We start from the raw sequence: 20,268 nt of genomic DNA on the forward strand, positions 1-20,268 counted from the left end.
TTTTAGTAGAGAAGTGAAAACTATAAAAAGAAACAAATAGAAGCATTAGAGCTGAAAAAAATCAGTAACTGGAATCAAGACCGCAGTGTGTTCAATGACAAACTGGATACGGTTGAATAGAGAAGACAGGTCAGACAAAAAAATGTTCAGAGTAAAATGCAGAGAGAAAAAATGGCAAGCACAGAGGAGAAGGTGAGAGACACTACAAATTCCCTGAGAAGGTCTACAAATAATTATAGTCTCAAAAGATGAGAGAGGTGGAATTTTCTGGAAGCAATATGTGAAGAAAACAGCTGGGAAATCTCTGAAATAGGTGATATTCAAGCCTGAAGCTCTATGAATCATAAGCTGAGAAAATTAAACCAAATCCACATGTGATCACATTCCCTAACGCTGCTGGAAACCAAACAAGAAGGTATATTACAAATAATCTGAGGAAAAGACAGACTGACATTAAAGGTGCAGAAATGAGAAGAACAACTGATTTTTCAACAGAAACAATGCAAATCAGAACACAATACAGTGACCCTGCTGTACTTTGGATCTTAAAGCTGTGGCACAGTGGGGAGGTGGTAGGACCTTCAGGAGGTAGGGTCTAGCGGAAGGAAGTTAGGTCACTGGTGGTGTCCCTTGAAAGGAATACTGGGACCTCTCCTCCTAATTGCTTTTTTGCCGATGAGCTGAGCAGCTTCCTCTGTCCACACATTCCCACCATGATGTGGTACCTTATCACAGGCCCCCCAAAAGGCCAAACAACCATGGGATGAAACCTCTGAAACTGTGAGCCAAATGAATCTTTCCTTTTTAAGTTGATTACCTCAAGTATTTTTATAGCAACGGCTCAGTAACAAGATATCTTCAGAGAGACGGCTAAATTCCCCTAAATGAAGGAATTTAGATAAAAGAAAGGCATTTTTCAGACAAAGAAAAACTGGGAAAACTGCAAGAATTCATCACCAGCAGATAAACCTTAAAGGAATTCCTGGGCATGCTTATTCTGGCAGAAAAAGATAAGGATCACAGATAGGAAGGTAGGGATTCTGGAAGAAATGAGAGGAAATAAGAAGGCAAATATATATGAAAATATAAATGAACACTGACTTTACAAAAAAAAAAAAATGTCCGGTTAACAGTTAGAAGTGGGTAAATGCGGGCTGGGATTGTGGCTCAGCAGTAGAGCGCTAGCCTAGCAGGGGCGGGACCCAGGTTCGGTTCTCAGCACCACATAAAAATAAAGGCATTGTGTTGTGTCCAACTACACCTAAAAAACAAATATAATATAAATAAATATATAACAAAAGAAGTGGGTAAATGCACTGTCCATGAGGATAGGAAAAGCACCAATTTGCATTTATAAGACAGGGCTCACTGTACAGTATAATCTTTAGGATAAAATAATAGTAACAGTGTAAAATTTTCAAGCTAGCAGAAGTAAAATAATAAAAAGCAAAAAAAAAGAGTCAATCCCAAAAAAGGCAAAAAAGTTAAAAAACAATTCAAAATAGGTGGAAAATTGATTGTTAATATGATAGATTATTATTTTTTTTAAAGACAGAGAGAGAAAGAGAATTTTTTAATATTTATTTTTTAGTTTTCGGTGGACACAACATCTTTATTTTGTTTTTATGTGGTGCTGAGGATCGAACTCAGTGCCCCGCGCATACCCAGGGGAGCGCGCCACCGCTTGAGCCACATCCCCAGCCCTTTGTTTTTGTTTTTTTTTTTTTTTAATATTTTTTTAGTTGTCAATGGACCTTTATTTTATTTATTTACATGCGGTGCTGAGACTCAAACCCAGTGCCTCATCCGTGCTAGGCCAGCGCTCTACCACTGAGCCACCACACCCCAGCCCAGTATGGTAGATTATTAATGGTAGACTTAATACATTACTAATTATATTACTAATTAATACATTACTAATTACACTGAACATAAATGGACCAAATATTCCAATTAAAAGACAAATGTCATCATTTAAAAATCCACTTACTTGCTATTTATGAGACACATCTAAAGCCACAGAAAAGCTAAAAAAGATGTCTAAATAAAAGAAAGCAAGAGCAGTTTTAGGGCTGGGATGTAGCTCAGCAGCAAGGCCCTAGGTTTGATCCCCAGTTCCAAAAACGAAAAGACCAAAAAAAAAAAAAAAAAAAAAAAAAAAAGAACTCCACCAAAAAACAAACAAAAAAAAAAGAGCAGTTTTATTCATAACAAGGTAGACAAATGCCAGAGATGAAGATGAACATTAAATAATAACGAAGGGTTAATATATAAGAAAGATATAACTTTAAATTTGTATGCCCCTCATAATATAGCCTATAAATACATAATGTAAATAGAAAAATTTTAAATCCTACTGGAATATTTAGGCATATGTCCCCCCTTCAACATGAATAAAATACACATTATTTGAAAGTATATATGAAACACTGAAAATATTATGGAAGTCAAATACGTTTGAACAAATTTTATAGAATTTTTCCATGGCTTAACAAAAATAAGCCCCAAATTAAGAACAAGAAATTAATTAGAAAATCTCTATGTGTATTTGGATATTAATAAACTTCTCAATAATTATTGGATCAAAAGATAAATTTCAATAGAAATTAGAATTTGTGTGTGTGCACGTGCATGTGTGTGTACATGCTAGGGATTAAACCTAGGTCCATGCACATTCTAAGCATTTTTGCTACCACTGAAGTAACTAATTAGAAAATATATTTTTAAATTTTTATTTGTTAAAATACTTTATTTAAACATTGATGGACCTTTATTTTATTAATTTATTTATATGTGGTGCTGACAATCGAACCCAGTGCCTCACACATTAGGCAAGCACTCTCCCACTGAGTCACAACCCCAGCACTAATTGTAAATTTTTTATTGGTGCATTGTAGCTGTACATAATGATAGAATTTGTTATTACATATTCATACATGTACATGATGTAACAATATAATTTGGCCAATGTCCTTCCCCAGTATTTGTCAACCCTCTCCCCTTCTCCTTTTGAATTTCATGAGACTCCCCCTCTTTTCTTTTTCCTCTCTAGCTTCCACATCTGAGAGAAAACACGACCGTTGACAGTCTAGCTTATTTCACCCAACACAATGGTCTCCGATTCCACCTGTTTTTCCTGCAAATGACATAATTTTATTTTTCTTTATAGCTGAATAAAACTCCATTTTGTATATATACTATATTTTCTTCATCCATTCATCCACTAATGGACACCCAGGCTGGTTCCATAGTTTGGCTATGTGAATTGCACTGCTGTAAACACGGGTATGCATGAATCACTACAGAATGATGACTTAAAACTTCCGGGTAAATACCAAGGAGTGGTATAGCTGGGTCCTATGGTGGTTCCATGCTGAGTTTTTTTTTTTTTTTTTTTTTTTTTTTTGTCTTTTCGTTTTNTTTTTTTTTTTTTTTTTTTTTTTTTTTTTTTTTTTTTTTTGCGGGGGGAGAAGGAGGGTGTGCTGGGGATGGAACTCAGGGGTACTGGACCACTAGCCATATTCCCAGCCCTATTTTGCATTTTGTTTAGATATATTTTGTTTAGATACAGAGTTTCACTGAGTTACTTTGTGCCTCACTTTTTTTTTAAATTTTTTATTGTTGGTTATTCAAAACATTACATAGTTCTTGATATATCATATTTCACCCTTTGATTCAAGTGGGTTATGAGCTCCCATTTTTACCCCATATACAGATTGCAGAATCACATCAGTTACACATCCATTGATTTACATATTGCCATACTAGTGTCTGTTGTGTTCTGCTGTGCCTCACTTTTGCTGAGGCTGTCTTTGAACTTGTGATCCGCCTGCCTCAGCCTCCCAAGCGGCAGGGATTACAGATGTGTGTCAACACGCCCGGCCCATGCTTATCAGTCTTTTGAGGAGACTCCATACTGATTTCCATAGTGGTTGCATTAAGTCACAATCTCACCAACAGTATAAAATTGCTCCTTTTTCTCCACATCCTCTCCAGAATTTATTTTTGTTTCTATTCTTGATGGCTGCCATTCTGACTGGTGTGAGATGAAATCTCAGTGTAGTTTTGGTTTCCATTTCCCTAATTGTTAGTGATGTTGAACATTTTTCATATATTTGTTGGCCATTTGTATTTCTTCTGAGAAGTGTCTGTTTTATTCATTTGACCATTTATTAATTGGGTTATTTGGTTTTTTGAGTTCTTTAGGTATTCTAGATATTAATCCTCTGTCAGAAGAGTAGCTAGCAAAAATTTTTCTCCCATTCTGTAGGTTCTCTTTTCACATTCCTAATTGTTTCTTTGATGTGCAGAATAAGCTTTATAATTCGATGCCATCCCATTTATTAACTCTTGGCGTTATTTCCTGAACTTTAGGGGTCCTGTTGAGAAAGTCATTACCAGTGCCTATACACTGGAGTGTTGTTAACCCTAGGTTTTCTCCTAGGAGTTGCATAATTTCTGGTCAAATTCCTAGGTCTTTAATCTATTTTGAGTTGGTTTTGGTTCAGGGTGAGAGATAAGGGTCTAGTTTCATTCTTCTACATATGGATGGATAAACAGTTGTCCCAGCACCATTTGTTAAAAAGGCTATCTTTTGCCAAAGTATGTTTTTGGCACCATTGTCAAGGATCAGATGACAGTACCTATATGGGTTTGTCTCTGTATCTTCTATTCTGTACCCTTGGTCAATATCTGTTTTTATGCTAGACAATTTGTTACTGTAGCTCTGTAATATAACTTGAAGTCAAGTATTGTGATCCCTCTAGGATTGCTTTTTTTTTTTTTTTTGGCTTAGAATTGTTTTGGCTATTCTGGGTCTTTTATTCTTCCAAATTAATTTTAGTACTGTTTTTTCTAGTTCTGTGAACAATGCTATTGGTATTTGGTGGGGATTGTATTGAATCTGTAATTACTTTTGGTAGCATGGTCACATTAGAAAATATTTTGCACTAAATGATAACTTTAAAAACTTCTAAAATGAAAATATATGCTTTAAGTTTGTGTTACAAAAGAGAAAGGGCCTGAATATCTTTATTTTTATCTTATTCTTGAATGATAACTTTTTTGGATAGAGAATTATTATTATAAAGTTGTTATCCCATTATCTCTGACTTCCACTGATACTACCAATAAGTAGCTCTTCAGTCTAATTATTCCCTGTCTCTCTTGCTTTTAATATCTCCACTTTTTTTGTTGGAGGTAAAAGGGATCATAAATCCACTTTTCTACTGACAGTACAACCCTCACAGGGTTTCTGTCTTCTGTATAAGACCTTTAGTGCCATCTACAAGCCTTGGACAGACCCAGACCTAATCTTCTCTTCCCAACTGGATGACAATAACTTTAACTGCTGTTTCCCAAGCTAAATACGCATCTCTTCCCTACCCATGGATTCTGCACCTGCAGATTCAACCAGCTAAGGATCAAAGGGATTTAGGGAAAAACTGCATCTGTATTGAAGAAGGGCAATATTTTTTTCTTATCATCATTCCCTAAACAATACAGTATAACAAGTAATTACTTTGCATTTACACTATATTTGGTATTATAAGTAATTTGGAGATGATTCCAGGTATATGGGAAGATGTGCATAGGTTCTATGCAAATACTATACCACTTGATATAAAGGACTTGGGCATCTGCAGATTTTAATCCAAATTAATTTTAGTACTGTTTTATTTCCAGGGGTCCTGGAAATAATTTCCTTGGATACTTAAGGATGATTGTATGTGATCAACTCCAATCTTCAGAACCTCCTAGTACTGTACTTGGGACTTATCTTCCATTTCTATGAATTGAACTATGCAATTAAGGTAATTTTGTTGTACTTTATCTAGCAGGGGAGTTTTTAAAGTTATCTCAGTTTACCATCTTGTAAAACTGGAAGTTGTAATTTTGTCTTTTCCAATGCACAAAATGCAGTTGAACTACAGCTCCTGGGGCTGTAAACTTATCAAGAAGCTAATGAGAGAAATTAATTCTTAATTTTTAACAGATAACTCATGGAATCCTGCTCTGTTAAATGTCAGACTGATGAAGTTTTACTTCTTTTTCCCTTTATACCAATACCCAAAACACCTCTATCCACAAATGTTTTACACACATTTAAACAGTTTCCAATACATTTTCACCACAGAGATTAAAAAAAAAAAACAACAGAATTGGGCTAACTCTAAATTTTGGATACAGTCCATTTTTATTAGAAAAAATATAGAAAATAAAACTGAACTGCTATAAAAAATTTTCTAAAAACCTTCACTTCAGTTACAATCCCAGGATAATTAAGTAATGTGGGCTAATTTACTACACCTTTTCCACCCACAGCTCTGTCATTACAGTTAATGACATGGAATGATGACCTCAGTCTTAGGTCATAACCATCAGTGATGGTCCTTGGGGACAGCCAGAGAAAAGATTAAGCACTGATTAAGCATCCACTAGGTGCCAAATATTAGAAACTCATATTCATAGCTCAGTTAATGGGAGTTATCATTAGTCCTGCTTCACAGATGAGAAAATTAAGACTCTAGATTAGACAACCACTAGAGACTACACTCCATGGCTGTTCACCAGGGCTAGAGCCAAGACTTGATCTCAGCTGAACCGACTTTGAAATGAGGCCACATTGACTACATTACAAAACCTCTTTAAGAATCTGCTGATATTCAATCAGTGAAGAACAAAAGATTAAATCAATGTCTTTAGATATAATTAAAAACTGAGGTGGTGTGGGAAGAAATGATTCAAAGGGTTTAGGATGAAAATACAAAAATATTAAAGCAAGGGGCTGGGGTTGTGGCTCAGCGGTAGAGCGCTCTCCTAGCACATGCGAGGCCCTGGGTTCGATCCTCAGCACCACAAATAAATAAATAAACAAAAATATTATGTCCAACTACAACTAAAAAGTAAATATTTTAAAAAATATATTAAAGCAAAATGGTTCACCATTTAATCCTTGGCAATTCAAAATACTTTTCTCAAAAGAATTTTTCAATTCTCCCGCTTGTGTTTGTAGGACCCCAGCTCATTTCATGTATAAAATTTTCTACTGAATCTGCCAAACTTCCAAAGCTCTGGAAACCCAAAGAACTTTTTGTTTGGTTTGGTTTGGTACTGGGGATTTTATTTGGTTTGGTACTCAGGGGCACTCAACCACTGAGCCACATCCCCACCCCTATTTTGTATTTTATTTAGAGACAGGGTCTCACTGAGTTGCTGAGGCTGGCTTTGAACTCACGATCCTCCTGTCTCAGCCTCCTGAGCTGCTGGGATTACAGGTGTGCATGACCATGCCTGGAGGTGCACTTTGGATCCCAACCTGCACTAGAGGTCAGGAAGCCCCAGGAAGAGGTGTGTGAGAGTGTGCAGGGGAAGAGAATTACCATCCAGGTGGAGTTTGCAAGGCAAGAGCTGTGTTCATGAACTGTCTTTGCCCTGCCCTCAGAGGAGCTGCAGTAGGAGTTACACCCTGGAAATGCATGGCTGTCTCTAGGGCCCAGGACAGACTTGGCTACAGAGTGATCACTCCCTGCCCAGCGGGCCATAAAATTGCTTTCTCCTTTGCTTTTCCTGACTCTCACATCCTTTCAGAGGTCGATAAAGAGCAAACATCTGGTGCTCATGCCAGTGCTCTATGACACTGGGACACAAGGAGGGAAGCCTGTCATAAAAAAGCAGACAGATAAGCCTAGCACACTGCACTGCACACAAATCACATCAGTCCAAATGAAAAAAGTACCAAATGAAAGTGATAGGAAGGTCTCAGCTGTGTCTATATGCACAGAAAAAAATGTACCTAGAGGGCTATACAGTTGGCCTGCCATATCTGTGGGCTCCGCACTGACAGATTCAATCAATCACAGATCAAAAATATTTGAGAAAAAAAAAAAACTCCATCTCTACTGAACATGTTCAAACCTGTTTTCTTGTCATTATTCTCTAAACAATGCAGTACAGTGAAGATTTATATCACATTTATGTTATAATGGATGTTATACTAGATGTGATTTAAAATACATGTGATTTTAAAACACATGGGAATATATGTGTAGGTTCTGTGCAAATACTACACCATTTTATGTAAGGGACTTGAGCATCTGAGGATTTGGTATCCTTAGGGGTCCAGGAACCAACCTCTGGCACATAATGAGTGCCAACTGTATGCTAAAATTGTAAGAATGGCTCTAATTGGAAAGAGGAAAGATAGGTAGTTTTTTCCTATTCTTTAATACTTATTCATTCCTCTCCAATTTTATAACTATAGTCATACTGTTCAATGCTAAAATACAATGTGCTTCTATTAAATGTTTTATAAAATATACTATTTATTATATAGTATATATTACTAACATAAACATACCAAGCTCTAATATGTTATTGAAGACACAATACAAGATAATCCTATTCTACAAAACTATTATCAAAATCTCATTCTGGGATTGGGGCTGTAGCTCAGTGGTAGAGTCATGTATTGGGTATGCATCAAGCCGTGAGTTCAACCCCAGAACAAACAAACAGACAATACGTGTGGGGAGCCATTCTGACACGTGACTGGGCGGCTCCCGTTAAGGGTCTGAGGCGTTCTGGCTGTGTGGGAACTTTCCCGGCCCTTTCCTGATGAAAGAACCCATCCGTGTGGGGGTGTGACTGACCACTGACCCCGGGGGCCCAATCACTGACCCTGACCTTGGAGTGCGGCCCCCCCTCAACCTTCATTGGATAGAATTATCCCCTGAATTTCTTGTTCCCCAATAAAAGGCTACTCCCTGGTGTGCTCGCTCGCTCTCTCCTGCTAGCCCTGAGTAATCCTTGTTGCCCTACGGGTGGTTCGAGGTTGGAGCCAGAGAGGGGAGCCATCTCGGACCTGGTCATAGAAAAAGGTAACTGAGTCTGTTTATTTCCATCTCTGCTAGCTAACTTTTATGCCAAGAACCTCATTAATGAAACCAATGCGCAGGCCACTTGGTGGAAATACGTAAGCAAAAAACTCACTCAAACTTGTCAGAAACCTTCAAATTTTATATGCATCTTGACTCAGCAAATGCATTTCCAGAAGTTAAGAAAATAATCATGGAAGAGTACAAATAAGTATGGAGAAAGGACACTCATTACAATGTTGTTTAAAATAGTAAAAAAAAAAAAAAATGTAAACAACAGCCTGGGTGCTCAGCAACAGAATGTCAAATATCAAATAAAAATATTATGACATTTCCACCAAATGAACTTTCAGGTAGTCCTGAAAGTAATATTGTTGAGGAATATTTAGTGACATCCACAGAATCCCTCAGTGTATTACTGTGGTGGAGACAGGCCACGAAACCAAACATATGTTGTGAGCTCCATTTGTTAATAAAGTACATATGAACAGAATGAAGATTGCCCAAATATTTACCAAAATGTCAACAGCAATTGTTTTTGAATTGTCAGATTTCAAGTGATATTTTTTCCCTAAAATTTCTATAATGAGCACACATTACTTCTGTAATACTAAAAATCCATAAAAATGAGTTCTTCACATCTCCTAAACATCAGATCCAATCTCATTCTTTGTATCTACATAGTACCACGTCAGAGGTGATCCTAATTTCTAGATGCTCAGACAGGGCCTGAGATGCTTCCAAGAAGGAAACCCTGCCTACTAAAATGTAGCTCTGGAACCGCGAGTTCTGGTCTTCCAAGGTCAGCAGGGAGCTTCCCCTCTGGGCTCTTCCTACAAGAGCCTCCTCAGAGATGCAGAGAAAGGGACTTTTGGTCTCTACTGGGTGAGACTGGCAGCTGTGTAGGCAGATGGCTAGGTTCCATGGGTGCTCACTGGGCAGTCAGAGCTACTCTTCCACAGCAAACTTCACCTGACTTGTTTCTCTATCAGAGATTAATCCATTCATTCAATAAATTTATTATCTACTATGTGCCAGGTAGTAAATTAGGTGCCTTACACACATGGATTCCTCTAATCCTCATTAAAACCCTCATAATCATATCATAATTCTGACTTCACAGATGAGGAATCTGAGTGCAGAAAATTAGGTCACTTGTCAGTTTGTCACAGTAAGAGGCATGGCTGGGATCCAAACCCAGTGTCTGTGTAGCTGTCAAGTCCAAATTTATCTTCGATAACGCTCCATTATCTCCTGCACGGTTATGGTTTGGATATGAGGTGTCCCCCAAAAGTTCCCGTGCTAGTTTGGGAGGTGAAATTATTAGATTATGAAACCTATATCCTAATCAGTGGATTAATCCATTTGATGGATTAGTAATTTGAAAGGACCATGGTATTGAGTGGTAATTGCAGGCAGGTGGGACACAGCTGGAGAAGGTGGGTAGCTGGAGACATGCCCTTGGGCCTCTTGTCCCCCTGGCTCATCTTTCTCTCTGCTTCCTGTATGCCATGAACTGAGCAGCTTTCCTCTGCCACACCATTTGACCATGATGTTCTTCAGGCCCAGATCAATGGAGTTGGCTGACCATGCACTGAACCTCTGAAACTGAGTCCAAATAACCTTTTTCTCCTCTAAGTTGTTCTCATCAGGTATTTTGGTCACAGTGATGAAAAACTAACTAATATATGCTTTCAAAAAATTTAAAAATCAGATTTGATGCTTAGAACATGAATCCATGTCTTCCTCTATATTTCTCAAACTGCTTTTGCATTAAAAGCCCACAGCCAATGTGGCCTTCACAGTTCATAGTGCCCAGGACCCCTCTGAGAAGCAACATTGGAAAGAGGAGGTCATTGAAGAGCGGACAGTATTCATCATCATTTCCACCCCTTTGAGGAGACCCTTCCCTAACCTGGGAATGTTAGGAAGCTCTCTGATTTTGCAAAGCTCTCTTCCTGAGATTTGCACAGATGTGTGTGGGGGGGGGGCTGGGTAGTGCAGCATGGCCCACAGGCTCTCTGCTTCTTGGGGAGGTACACGGGCTCTAGCATAAAATGAGTTCAGTCCCTGCAATGGGCCACTCTTGGGATCACACAAACAGCTGTGTTCTCAGTCACTGGCGTACCATGGTGGAAAAATAAAAATCAAGTAGGAAGTATAAGTGTTGGGTTAGGAGAGGAATGATAATGTGTTCAATGATTCTCAACCCCTGCTGCATTTCAGTACTGAGAATATGCTTCCCCACAATTTCATCTCTCCTGCCCGTGCAGACCACCTAAAGCCCTGTGAGCCAGGGCACTTTTGATGATATAGGGAGTAAAGAGAAGAAAATGCTTCAAGGCCTGTTGAATGCTAAAGGCAGCAAAAAGGGAAGTCCTTGGAGGGCAGGGAATTGCAAACTAAGATTAAGCCACTTAGTTCCCAAAATTTCCTCTGTATCTCACATGTAGCCCCTTTAAAATCCTACACTATCTTGGGGAGATGGTTGCCATGTGAAATGAAGCAGAGGTGTGAATGAAGTGGAGGCATGGATCTAATTTAGCATATCCTGCTGGTGAGATCTCTGTGCTTTTTGCTGGGCTCCACATGGTTGCTGGTGGAGGGTCCTAGGCTGTGTCCTGTGGCCCCCTGCTGTCTCCTGTTGATAGAACAGCTGCTCTTCCATAGGCCTGTAGTTCAAATCCCAGTCAACTTTCAGCACAGGAGCCTCTTCCCTTTCAAGGCCTCAGCACCCTGTCTGGGCTATGCTTTCTAGCAATCTGTATCTTCTCTGCTTCACATGTATAAATAGCATTTTTAAATGAGACTAGAAGCATTTGAAAATGAAACTAGCTAGACTCACTAAAATGAGAGGAGACGCCTCTAGGAGTGCCATCTGTCTAGCTCACAAAGGGCCTCACACTGTGCAGGATTCAGGTGATTATACATGTTAAGGCAGCCAGGATCCTCCCCCAGGGTCTGGAATTGAGAATGAGAGAGACTTGGCCTCTCTTTGTGGAAAGACTGTCATATCTGACCTTGGACTCTGTGGCTGCCTCAGGTGACTGGGGAAGTTATTGCTTTCCAATGCAGATGAAGGAGGCTGATGCAGAGAAAGGAAAAGACACCCATGTACAACATACACATCCAACACACACATGGACATTGCCCTCTCCCCCCCACCAACACACATTTCTCTGGTCAGATGAATTTTGAGAGCTCTGTAATGCATATAAGAATATCATAGGCTCTGTGAGACTTAACTTGTACTCTTCAAGCTTATTGGACCCATTAATTCCTTTTTCTACTCAACATCCCTGCTAAGGTTTGGATATGATTCAGATGTGTCCCTGAAGGGCCCACTGTGGTCAAAATGTTGGTTTGCAGGGTGGCACTGTTGGAAGGTGGTAGAAGGCCCTTAGGTCACTGGGGATGTGCCTGTGGCAGAGAGTGTATGATCTTGGTCTCTCTCTGACTTCCTGCTTGGAGATGTAAGCTCTTCCTGCCATGAGCATTCTTGTCATGACGTGCTGCCATCTGCTGCCTTTCCGGGGCCAAATAAATGGGACCACTGACCTTGGGCCTTGAACTACCAAAACTGTAAGCTAAATAAACCTTTTTTCTTTATAAAGTTACCTGCCTTTAGTGTTCACTGTAGTAAAACAAGGCTCCCTACTATAGCCCCTCAAGACTAATGCTCTGGGTTACACACCTAGGATATGCTGGAGCATGACTCTAGTTTCATTTTCACTCATTGCCTTGGGCAACCACTTCATGCATCAACTTGTCATTGCTCTCTGGAGACCTCAGATCAGGGGCTGACAGAATAGAACAAACACCAAAATCAAGCAGACCTGAAATCAAACCTAAGCTACTTAATCAACCAACAGATGAAGTAACCATCACTTGCCAGGCACTTCACTTCTGTGAACTGCCATTCTTCTTACCCATAAAATAAAACTTTAATGAGGATTAAACAGAACAGTCCTCAGTTAAAATGGCAGTTGCCTTGTACCCCTCCCCTTATCCACTTAGCAGTGTCCTCCCACTCCTGACTGCTGAGGGCGCTCTGGTGGGGAAAGAGTTGCCTACATACCAGCATGGAAAGCCAAGATCACTTGAGTAATTACTCCCAAGGCTTTTAAATGTACCCAAGGTGTGTTTTAATCAGGGATGCTAAGACACACAGAGTCAGAAATGACTGTCATGAAGGTCAAAGTTTACACTCAGATCTCTACCAACCAGAGACATGGCCTACATGCAGGATCATACGGGGGAGCAACAGGGCTGATCAGAAGGCAAAAAGTGTCAAGAAGAATGTAGGTGAGAGTCTTTATTGTGGATGCTGTGGGAAGGAAAGGTGAGGTAGGGAACAGTGTAAGATGGGCTAATCTGAATTTCACTGAGCTCTGGGCTGTAGGAGCTGTCCCCAGTGGTGGTTCCCTGGGAGGATTAGGGCAGAGGAACAGTGGCTGAGCACATGAGAGATCTAGAGAAGGTGGCTTGCATTTGAGATGCACTCTGGGTAAATGACTGCCATCTACAGGAATTAGCTAGCCCTGGGAGGGGCAGTCTCTCCAGAGACGGCAAGGCCCCACATTACCAAAGCATCATAAAATACAGGGAAAAAAAATGATGAGCACAAGTAGCTTCCTGTGCCCTTGGAAGAAGGGGACCTGATCTTCACTGTTGATGAAGTCCCAAGTTACCATTGTGTCCCAAAGTGAACAGGGAACCTTCTTCCCCCAGCCTATCTGTCCTGGACTATGTACCTCAGTGAACATCTCCATTCCCCAGGCACTCAAGTTAACCTCTTGGATGTGGCAGATGCCTCTCTTCTGCTCCTTGGTACAACACTCAGATCCTCTCTTAGGAGGGCTTACTGCCTGGTGCTGCAATGCTGTGACAGACAGGCTTCACTGCTGCCTATTCACTGAGTGGCCTACATCCAATGGCAGGCTGACAGGGAAGGATAGAGACGGCTGACTGTCTTGGTCCAAACTGAGGCAACTTTGAAGGGCAATTCTAGCTCACTGGTACCCCGAGAAGTTGGTGAAGGCTGCCACTGGGTCTGCACTGTGGATGAAGAGACTTGTCCCCGGGCCCTCTGTTACTTCCTTCCCCTCCCTCTCATAGCCATCCTGCACTTTAAATTCTGTCTGCATCTGCTTCCAAGGAACCCCAAACTATGGAACTAATCTGTTACACCAGTGCTGGAAACACCACTTCCTCATCATCTTTGAAGTCAATCTGCTTATCTTTCCCCATTGATAGTGTTTTAGTTTATGGCCACCACTATGTCTGCTTAGGTAACCAAAAAGAATAAGGAGTCCAGCTCCTGGCTCCCGATCGTTGTGTGTTATTTTAGGCTTCACCATAGGCAGTATAGATAGATAGATAGATAAATAAATCATACACACACACACACAAACACACACACACACGATACATATAAAGCAAAAGCTTTACTTCCCCAGAACAGATTTGGTGCTCATCCATTGCACTGCAGTCCCTTGGGAAGCTTTGCATGAGGGTTGGGCCTCTGGTTCAGTCAGACTTTTACACAGATCTGCAACTCCTAGTACAGGTGCTGCCTCCATGAAGAGGCCTCTTTGTCCAGGGTGTTTGGTCAAGGGCTACTTTCCCCAGGTGACTCTGCAGAGACCTTATCCAGGAGAAGAAAGGAGCTTCAAAGATATTCTTCCCCCCAAATCTCCAGTGCTTTTCCATTTCCATCCCTTCCCCTGCTCGCCACCCAGGACCCTGGGTCCCAGAAACAGCAGGGGCCTTTTGTTCAGAACTTCCTTAGCAGTGCTACAATGCCACTGTACTGATACATCAGCCCCTGGACTGGTACTGCTTCACTGAGTGGGGGGACAACATTGGGGGAACTGGTGCCTCTTGCTTGCAGTGTTACAGTAAGTGATTAAAGGTGTGGCTGTTACCAGTCATGAACTGAATAATCATAAGCACATATACAATGGGAGTCCCATAAAGATTATAATGGAGCTGAAAAATTCCCATCATACAGTAATGTCATTGTTGTAGTGACATCACAATGTGATGTATCAGTCATGTGTTTATGGTGATGCTGATGTAAACAAACCAGCTGCATGAAAGTCTAGCAACATAATTATGTACAGTGCGTATTGCTTGACACTGATGATAAATGACCAAGTACTGGTTTATGTATTTACCACACTGTGCTCTTTATCATTATTTCAGAGCATACTCTTTCTACTTATCTATATGTATACAGGTATACTACATATGACTATAAAACAGTGTGCTGTGTTATGTGGCTGCCATATCATATATTTTGTGTTTACCACATTTCTTGAACGCAACATTTTCTCCAGTGCTTGACTTAATCTTATTGTTTTGCTCATCGTGGCCCTAGGAGTTATGTGAGATATGCATGTATATATATATGTGTGTGTGTGTGTGTGTGTGTGTGTGTGTGTATGTATATATATCTGGTATAGCCTAGGCATAGAGCCTAGATTTTGTAAGGACACACTATGATGTTCACACAACCATGTAATCATCTAACAATGTACTTCTCAGAATGCATCCCTGTCATTAAGTGACACATGACTACTCTTTCATTTTGGCTTGTTGTCTTAAAAGATCACTTCAACACTTGGCAGCTCTGCTCTCTCCAGCTCAGCTCAGTTCAGCTCAGTTCTTGATGGACTCATAATTATTCTCCTAATACAGAAGGGACAATGACCTTTTAAAATGAAATTGGTATCCAACATTAACCAAGATTAACTATATTCTGGGCTAAAAAGTTAAGCTTAACAAATTTAAAGCTACTAAATCATATAAAATATGTTCTCTGACTATATTCAAATAAAACTGTTAATCAATGAAAGACGTGGAAAATCTTGAATATTTGGAAATCTAAAAACACATTTAAAAGGGCTGGGGTTATAGCTCAATGGTGGAGTGCTTGCCAAGTACATGTGAGGTACTGAGTTTGAGTCTCAGCACTACTTATAATAAGTAAAATAAAGTCCATTGACAAGTAAAAAAAATACTTTTAAAACAAAACAAAACAAAAAACATATTTAAACATATCTTTAGAGCTGAGGATATGGTCTTGTGGTCAAGTGCTTACCATGCTTAAGGCCCAGGTTCAGTCCCAGCACTGTTAAGAAATAAAAATTACTAAATAAATAAAAGTAATCTATAGATAAAAAGGAAATCACAAAGAAAATTAAAGTATTTTTAATTGAATAAAAATAAAAATACAACATATCCAAATTTGTAAAATACAGCTAAAGCAATGCATAGAGGAAGATTTATAGCTTTAAATGCTTCTATTACAAAAGAAGAAAGATCTGGAATCAATCATCTATACTCGCACCTTAAGAAAATAGAAGTACAGCAAAAGAAGCCTAAAGAAAGCAGAATATAAGAAGTCATAATGATAAAAGGACTCAGTGAAACTAAAAAAAGAAAAACAATAGAGAAAAAAGTCAATGCAACCAAAGGCTAGTTCTTTGCAAAGTCCAATAAAATTGATAAACTTGTCACACTACTTTAAAAAAATAGGAAATAAAGAAGGCCCAAATTATGAATAATAGTAATAACAAAACAGACTTTAAGTACTTTAAAGGCATAATACTCTGCATGATCTTATGCCCATAAATTTGATGACTTGGATGAAATGGACAATTTCTTGAAAACTCGACTAATCAATAATCCATAACCTGGATAATTCTATGTATATTAAAGTAACTAAATTCATAGTAAAATATTTCCTAACAACATTTGGGTCTGTCGGGGCAAAAAAAAAAAAAAAAATCCCAAATCTATAGAAGTGGATGGAAGAGTTCTGACAACATGGACTTCATGTAAGCCCTATGCTGCCAGGAAGCAGAGAAATTCCTTCTTGGGTTCTGAGAGAGGGTTAGCCACAAAGGACTACCTGCCTTCCCAAGTCCTGAGACAGCATGCATTTCTAACCATCTTCAATGACTCCCCCTTAAAAAAAATGAAATTCTGGGCTGGGGATGTGGCTCAAGCCGTAGCGCGCTCACCTGGCATGAGCATGGCGCTGAGTTTGATCCTTACACCACATACAAATAAAGATGTTGTGTCCGCCAAAAACTAAAAACTGAATATTAAAAAATTCTCTCTCTCTTTAAAAAGAAAAATGAAATTCCAGTTTTCTCCCTACGTTGTTCTTCATTAATGAACATTATTCCTATAGCAATACCCTGAATAAAATCATCTCCTTAATTTTCCAGTTCATTTTGTCCTTCACAGTCTTGATATGTGGACTTGCATAGGACTGGAGCTCACCTTTGGATCCCTGTTTGCTCCCCTCAGATAAGGGCTGCTCCATTTCTGACTGGGACCTGGGAACAGCACTATGTCCCACTTTTGGCCCTGTGCTCTAGACTCTGATCCAAGAGAATATTTGGTTTTGATTTCTTCATCTGAGTTCTTGGGAAGGCTTCTTTTATTTCATGCTGTGACCATTTGGTGATCTATGTGAACAGATTAATGGTTTATAGAGACCTTTTTCTGTCAAGTGGTTGATAATAGAGAATCTGATTCGTTAGTCTTTTCTATTTGTCTCTTAGTCTATCTTGAGCTCAAATCAATAACTAATTTCATTCCCACTGGGAAGCAGATATCCAGACTGGTGAGTTTTATATTTCTATTTCTGTTTGACCCATGATTGAGATTTTATAACTGAACCTATAAGCTTTCTCTCTGTGTGACTGCAGGTCTGTAATTCAGAAAAGCCTTTCCCTCTCATTATGTGTGCAATAATCTCCAGATAGTATTACCAAATTTGATACAGTCTCTTATAAGAAGCTCTATTCTGGTTGGCTTTGATGTAAGCAAGTGCTTGGACAAACTGAATATTCGTAAAATTACCACAAGTTAAGGACATTGAACCTCAAAATGCTCTCAATGTGAAAGAAAGTTTTTTTTTGGGGGGTGGGGGTGGGGGGTACTGGACAAAAGGGATGCCGTGCCACTGACATTCCCAGCCCTTGTTTATTTTTGAGACAAAGTCTTGCTAAATTGCTGAGGTTTAGCCTCCCACTGGATTAAGGTGTGCACCACTGCACCCAGCTTAACGGGTTTTCTAATTGAATAAGCTAGCATTTCTTCTACTAAATGTTTAAGATGATAAAGAAATGTTTAATTAAATTGAATCACTATTTTGATGAACTTTAAATAGGTTAAATAAATAACTTGAAAGATAATTTTCAAGATTTTCAAGTAACTTAAAACCTTGGAGTTAATTAATAGATATTGAATAGATAACCTAAATCATTTCAAAGACAAAATACTGAATCTCTGATTACTAAACATACTTTGCTATATATATTTTAAATTTCTATATGATACAGAGAGGGAGAGGCTATACATTGAGTCTATTAATTAATATGTTTATTTTGTCTGTAATCCCAGAAACTTGGGAGAATGAGGCAGGAGGACTGAAGTTCTGAGCCAGCCTCAGCAACTTAGGGGGCCTTTAGCAACTTAGTGAGACTCTGTCTTAAAAAAATATATTAAAAAAAATAAAAAGGGCTAGGGATGTGGCTCAGTTGCAAAGCACCTCTCAATTCAATCCCCAGTCCAAAAAAATTTAAAAAGGAAATTTTGTCAAGCTCAAAGCTGTTTAGCTTGAATTAACAATTAAAAAAAAAAAACAACCATACATTTAAGGCTGGGCCTAAGAGTACACACCTATAATCTCAGCTGTGTGGGAAAAATTGAGGCAGGAGGATCTCAACCTAGAGGTCAGTCTGGGAATCTGATTGGGACTCTGTCTCAAAATAAATTAAAAAGGGGCTGGGGTGTAGCTCAGTAGAAGAGCACTTGTCTAGCAAGTGCAAGGCCCTGGGTTCAACCCCTAGTACTACAACAGAAAAGAGGGGGCTATTTTCAAGTATTATACTGTTGTAAAAAGATAGAATTTGGTTTTCTCTGTGTTAAAATGGAAAAAATTCCTAGGATTATTCACCAGCTCTTGAAAAGAGGTTGTAAACGGTTATCTGTTGCTTTCTGTGTAATTGGTCTAGATATCGGAAATTCTGTGTATTATCAGAACTATTTCCTATGCTTTATGTTGACTTTGTAATATCCTTGATTATTTTTTTAAAAAGTTTCTTACTTAGGAAAGAGCCAAGGATTTTACAATCATGTTAACTTAAAAATACATTATTGTCACTTTGGTTAAATATGTAGCCATGTACTATTCTGTATAACTCACAATCCTACCTAAATTGATGTTCAAATCTCCCAACAACTTTTGATATTCCGCCTTTCAAAGATCAAACACTACATGATAACTTTTGCAAGAAGACCACCTTTGAAATTTCCCAGAAGGCCCCTGGAAAATCCTAATGCATTTGTTCTTTTCACTTTGTAAAAAAATACAAGTGCTACGAATGGTGTGACCCTACTTCGTGTACAACCAGAGAAGTGAAAAATTGTGCTCTATTTGTGTACAATGAATCGAAGAGCATTCTGTCATGTATAACTGATTAGAATAAATAAAAAATTAAATATAAATAAAAAAAACAAGTGCTTAGATATTTTGAGATTTACTTGATTATGCTACTACTGATGAATTGAATGGGAAGAGTTGTCAAATGGGAAGAGATATTCAGCTTTCCCTCGGTTAAATCTGTACGTGTAAAATGTTTATATAAATATTTCAGAAATCATATGCTAGGTGGAAAGTGGACATTCCTGGAGAAATGCTCATGCCTCCCTTGTGTGTGATGTATTTCCATTTATCAGAGTCCTTGTGCTTTTCTGCCTGGTATTATACAACAACATGACAGTGTTATCGGTCATAATTTCAATTATTTAAAAAATGTAGACTTTACAACTTGAATCTAGCTTTTTGTAGGCTAGTGGTATTCAATTAAAAGTTCACATCACTTACCTATGAAGTTTTATTAATATACATATGTTTAGGCCTCACTCTAAACTTACTCAACCTCCTTACAGATTTGTTTGTTATATCAATAATATAATTTTGTCAGGATTATTATATGTGATATCTGAAGATGTCTTGCTCTATGCAGATTATGTTCATCTATTTTTATAAATTAAATAAAATACTAATTGTCTTCTTTAAAAAGAGGACTAATCATTGTGTTGATACTGTCTAGAACCTTTTTGGTTGGCTTTATTATCTTGTTCGTTATACTGCAGAAACAAACCAGTTTAGAGTATTCTTATTATAAGCTCAAAATTGTTAGTGACAATATTCTTGTTATGGGCTTCATCAATTTTTTGAAATGATCAGTAATAAATTAATTACAGTTACTTTATACATAATTTTTTTTGTTTGGTTTCATTTTATTCTGATGCTTCAGCTATCAGCTTGAATGCTTTGTCTTCACCAAAAAAAAAAAAAAAAAAA

General features: G+C 38.6%; 1 protein-coding gene across 8 annotated transcripts in view; it reads right to left on the minus strand.

The window, feature by feature from the left end:
• The window catches only part of Arhgef4 (Rho guanine nucleotide exchange factor 4), a 186,543-nt gene that overhangs the window by 50,137 nt on the left and 116,138 nt on the right, over window positions 1-20,268 (minus strand). For 7 of the 8 annotated variants that reach the window (XM_048812177.1, XM_048812174.1, XM_048812173.1 and 4 more), the window contains one exon: window positions 15,982-16,011. The exons of the other annotated variant lie outside the window; for it this stretch is intronic. In XM_048812177.1, coding sequence (XP_048668134.1) covers window positions 15,982-16,011 — 30 coding nt within the window. The remainder of the gene's footprint in view (window positions 1-15,981; window positions 16,012-20,268) is intronic. 8 annotated transcript variants of the gene reach the window in all.

This window comes from Marmota marmota, unplaced genomic scaffold (assembly GCF_001458135.2).
Source record: "Marmota marmota marmota unplaced genomic scaffold, marMar, whole genome shotgun sequence".
NCBI lineage: Eukaryota > Metazoa > Chordata > Mammalia > Rodentia > Sciuridae > Marmota > Marmota marmota.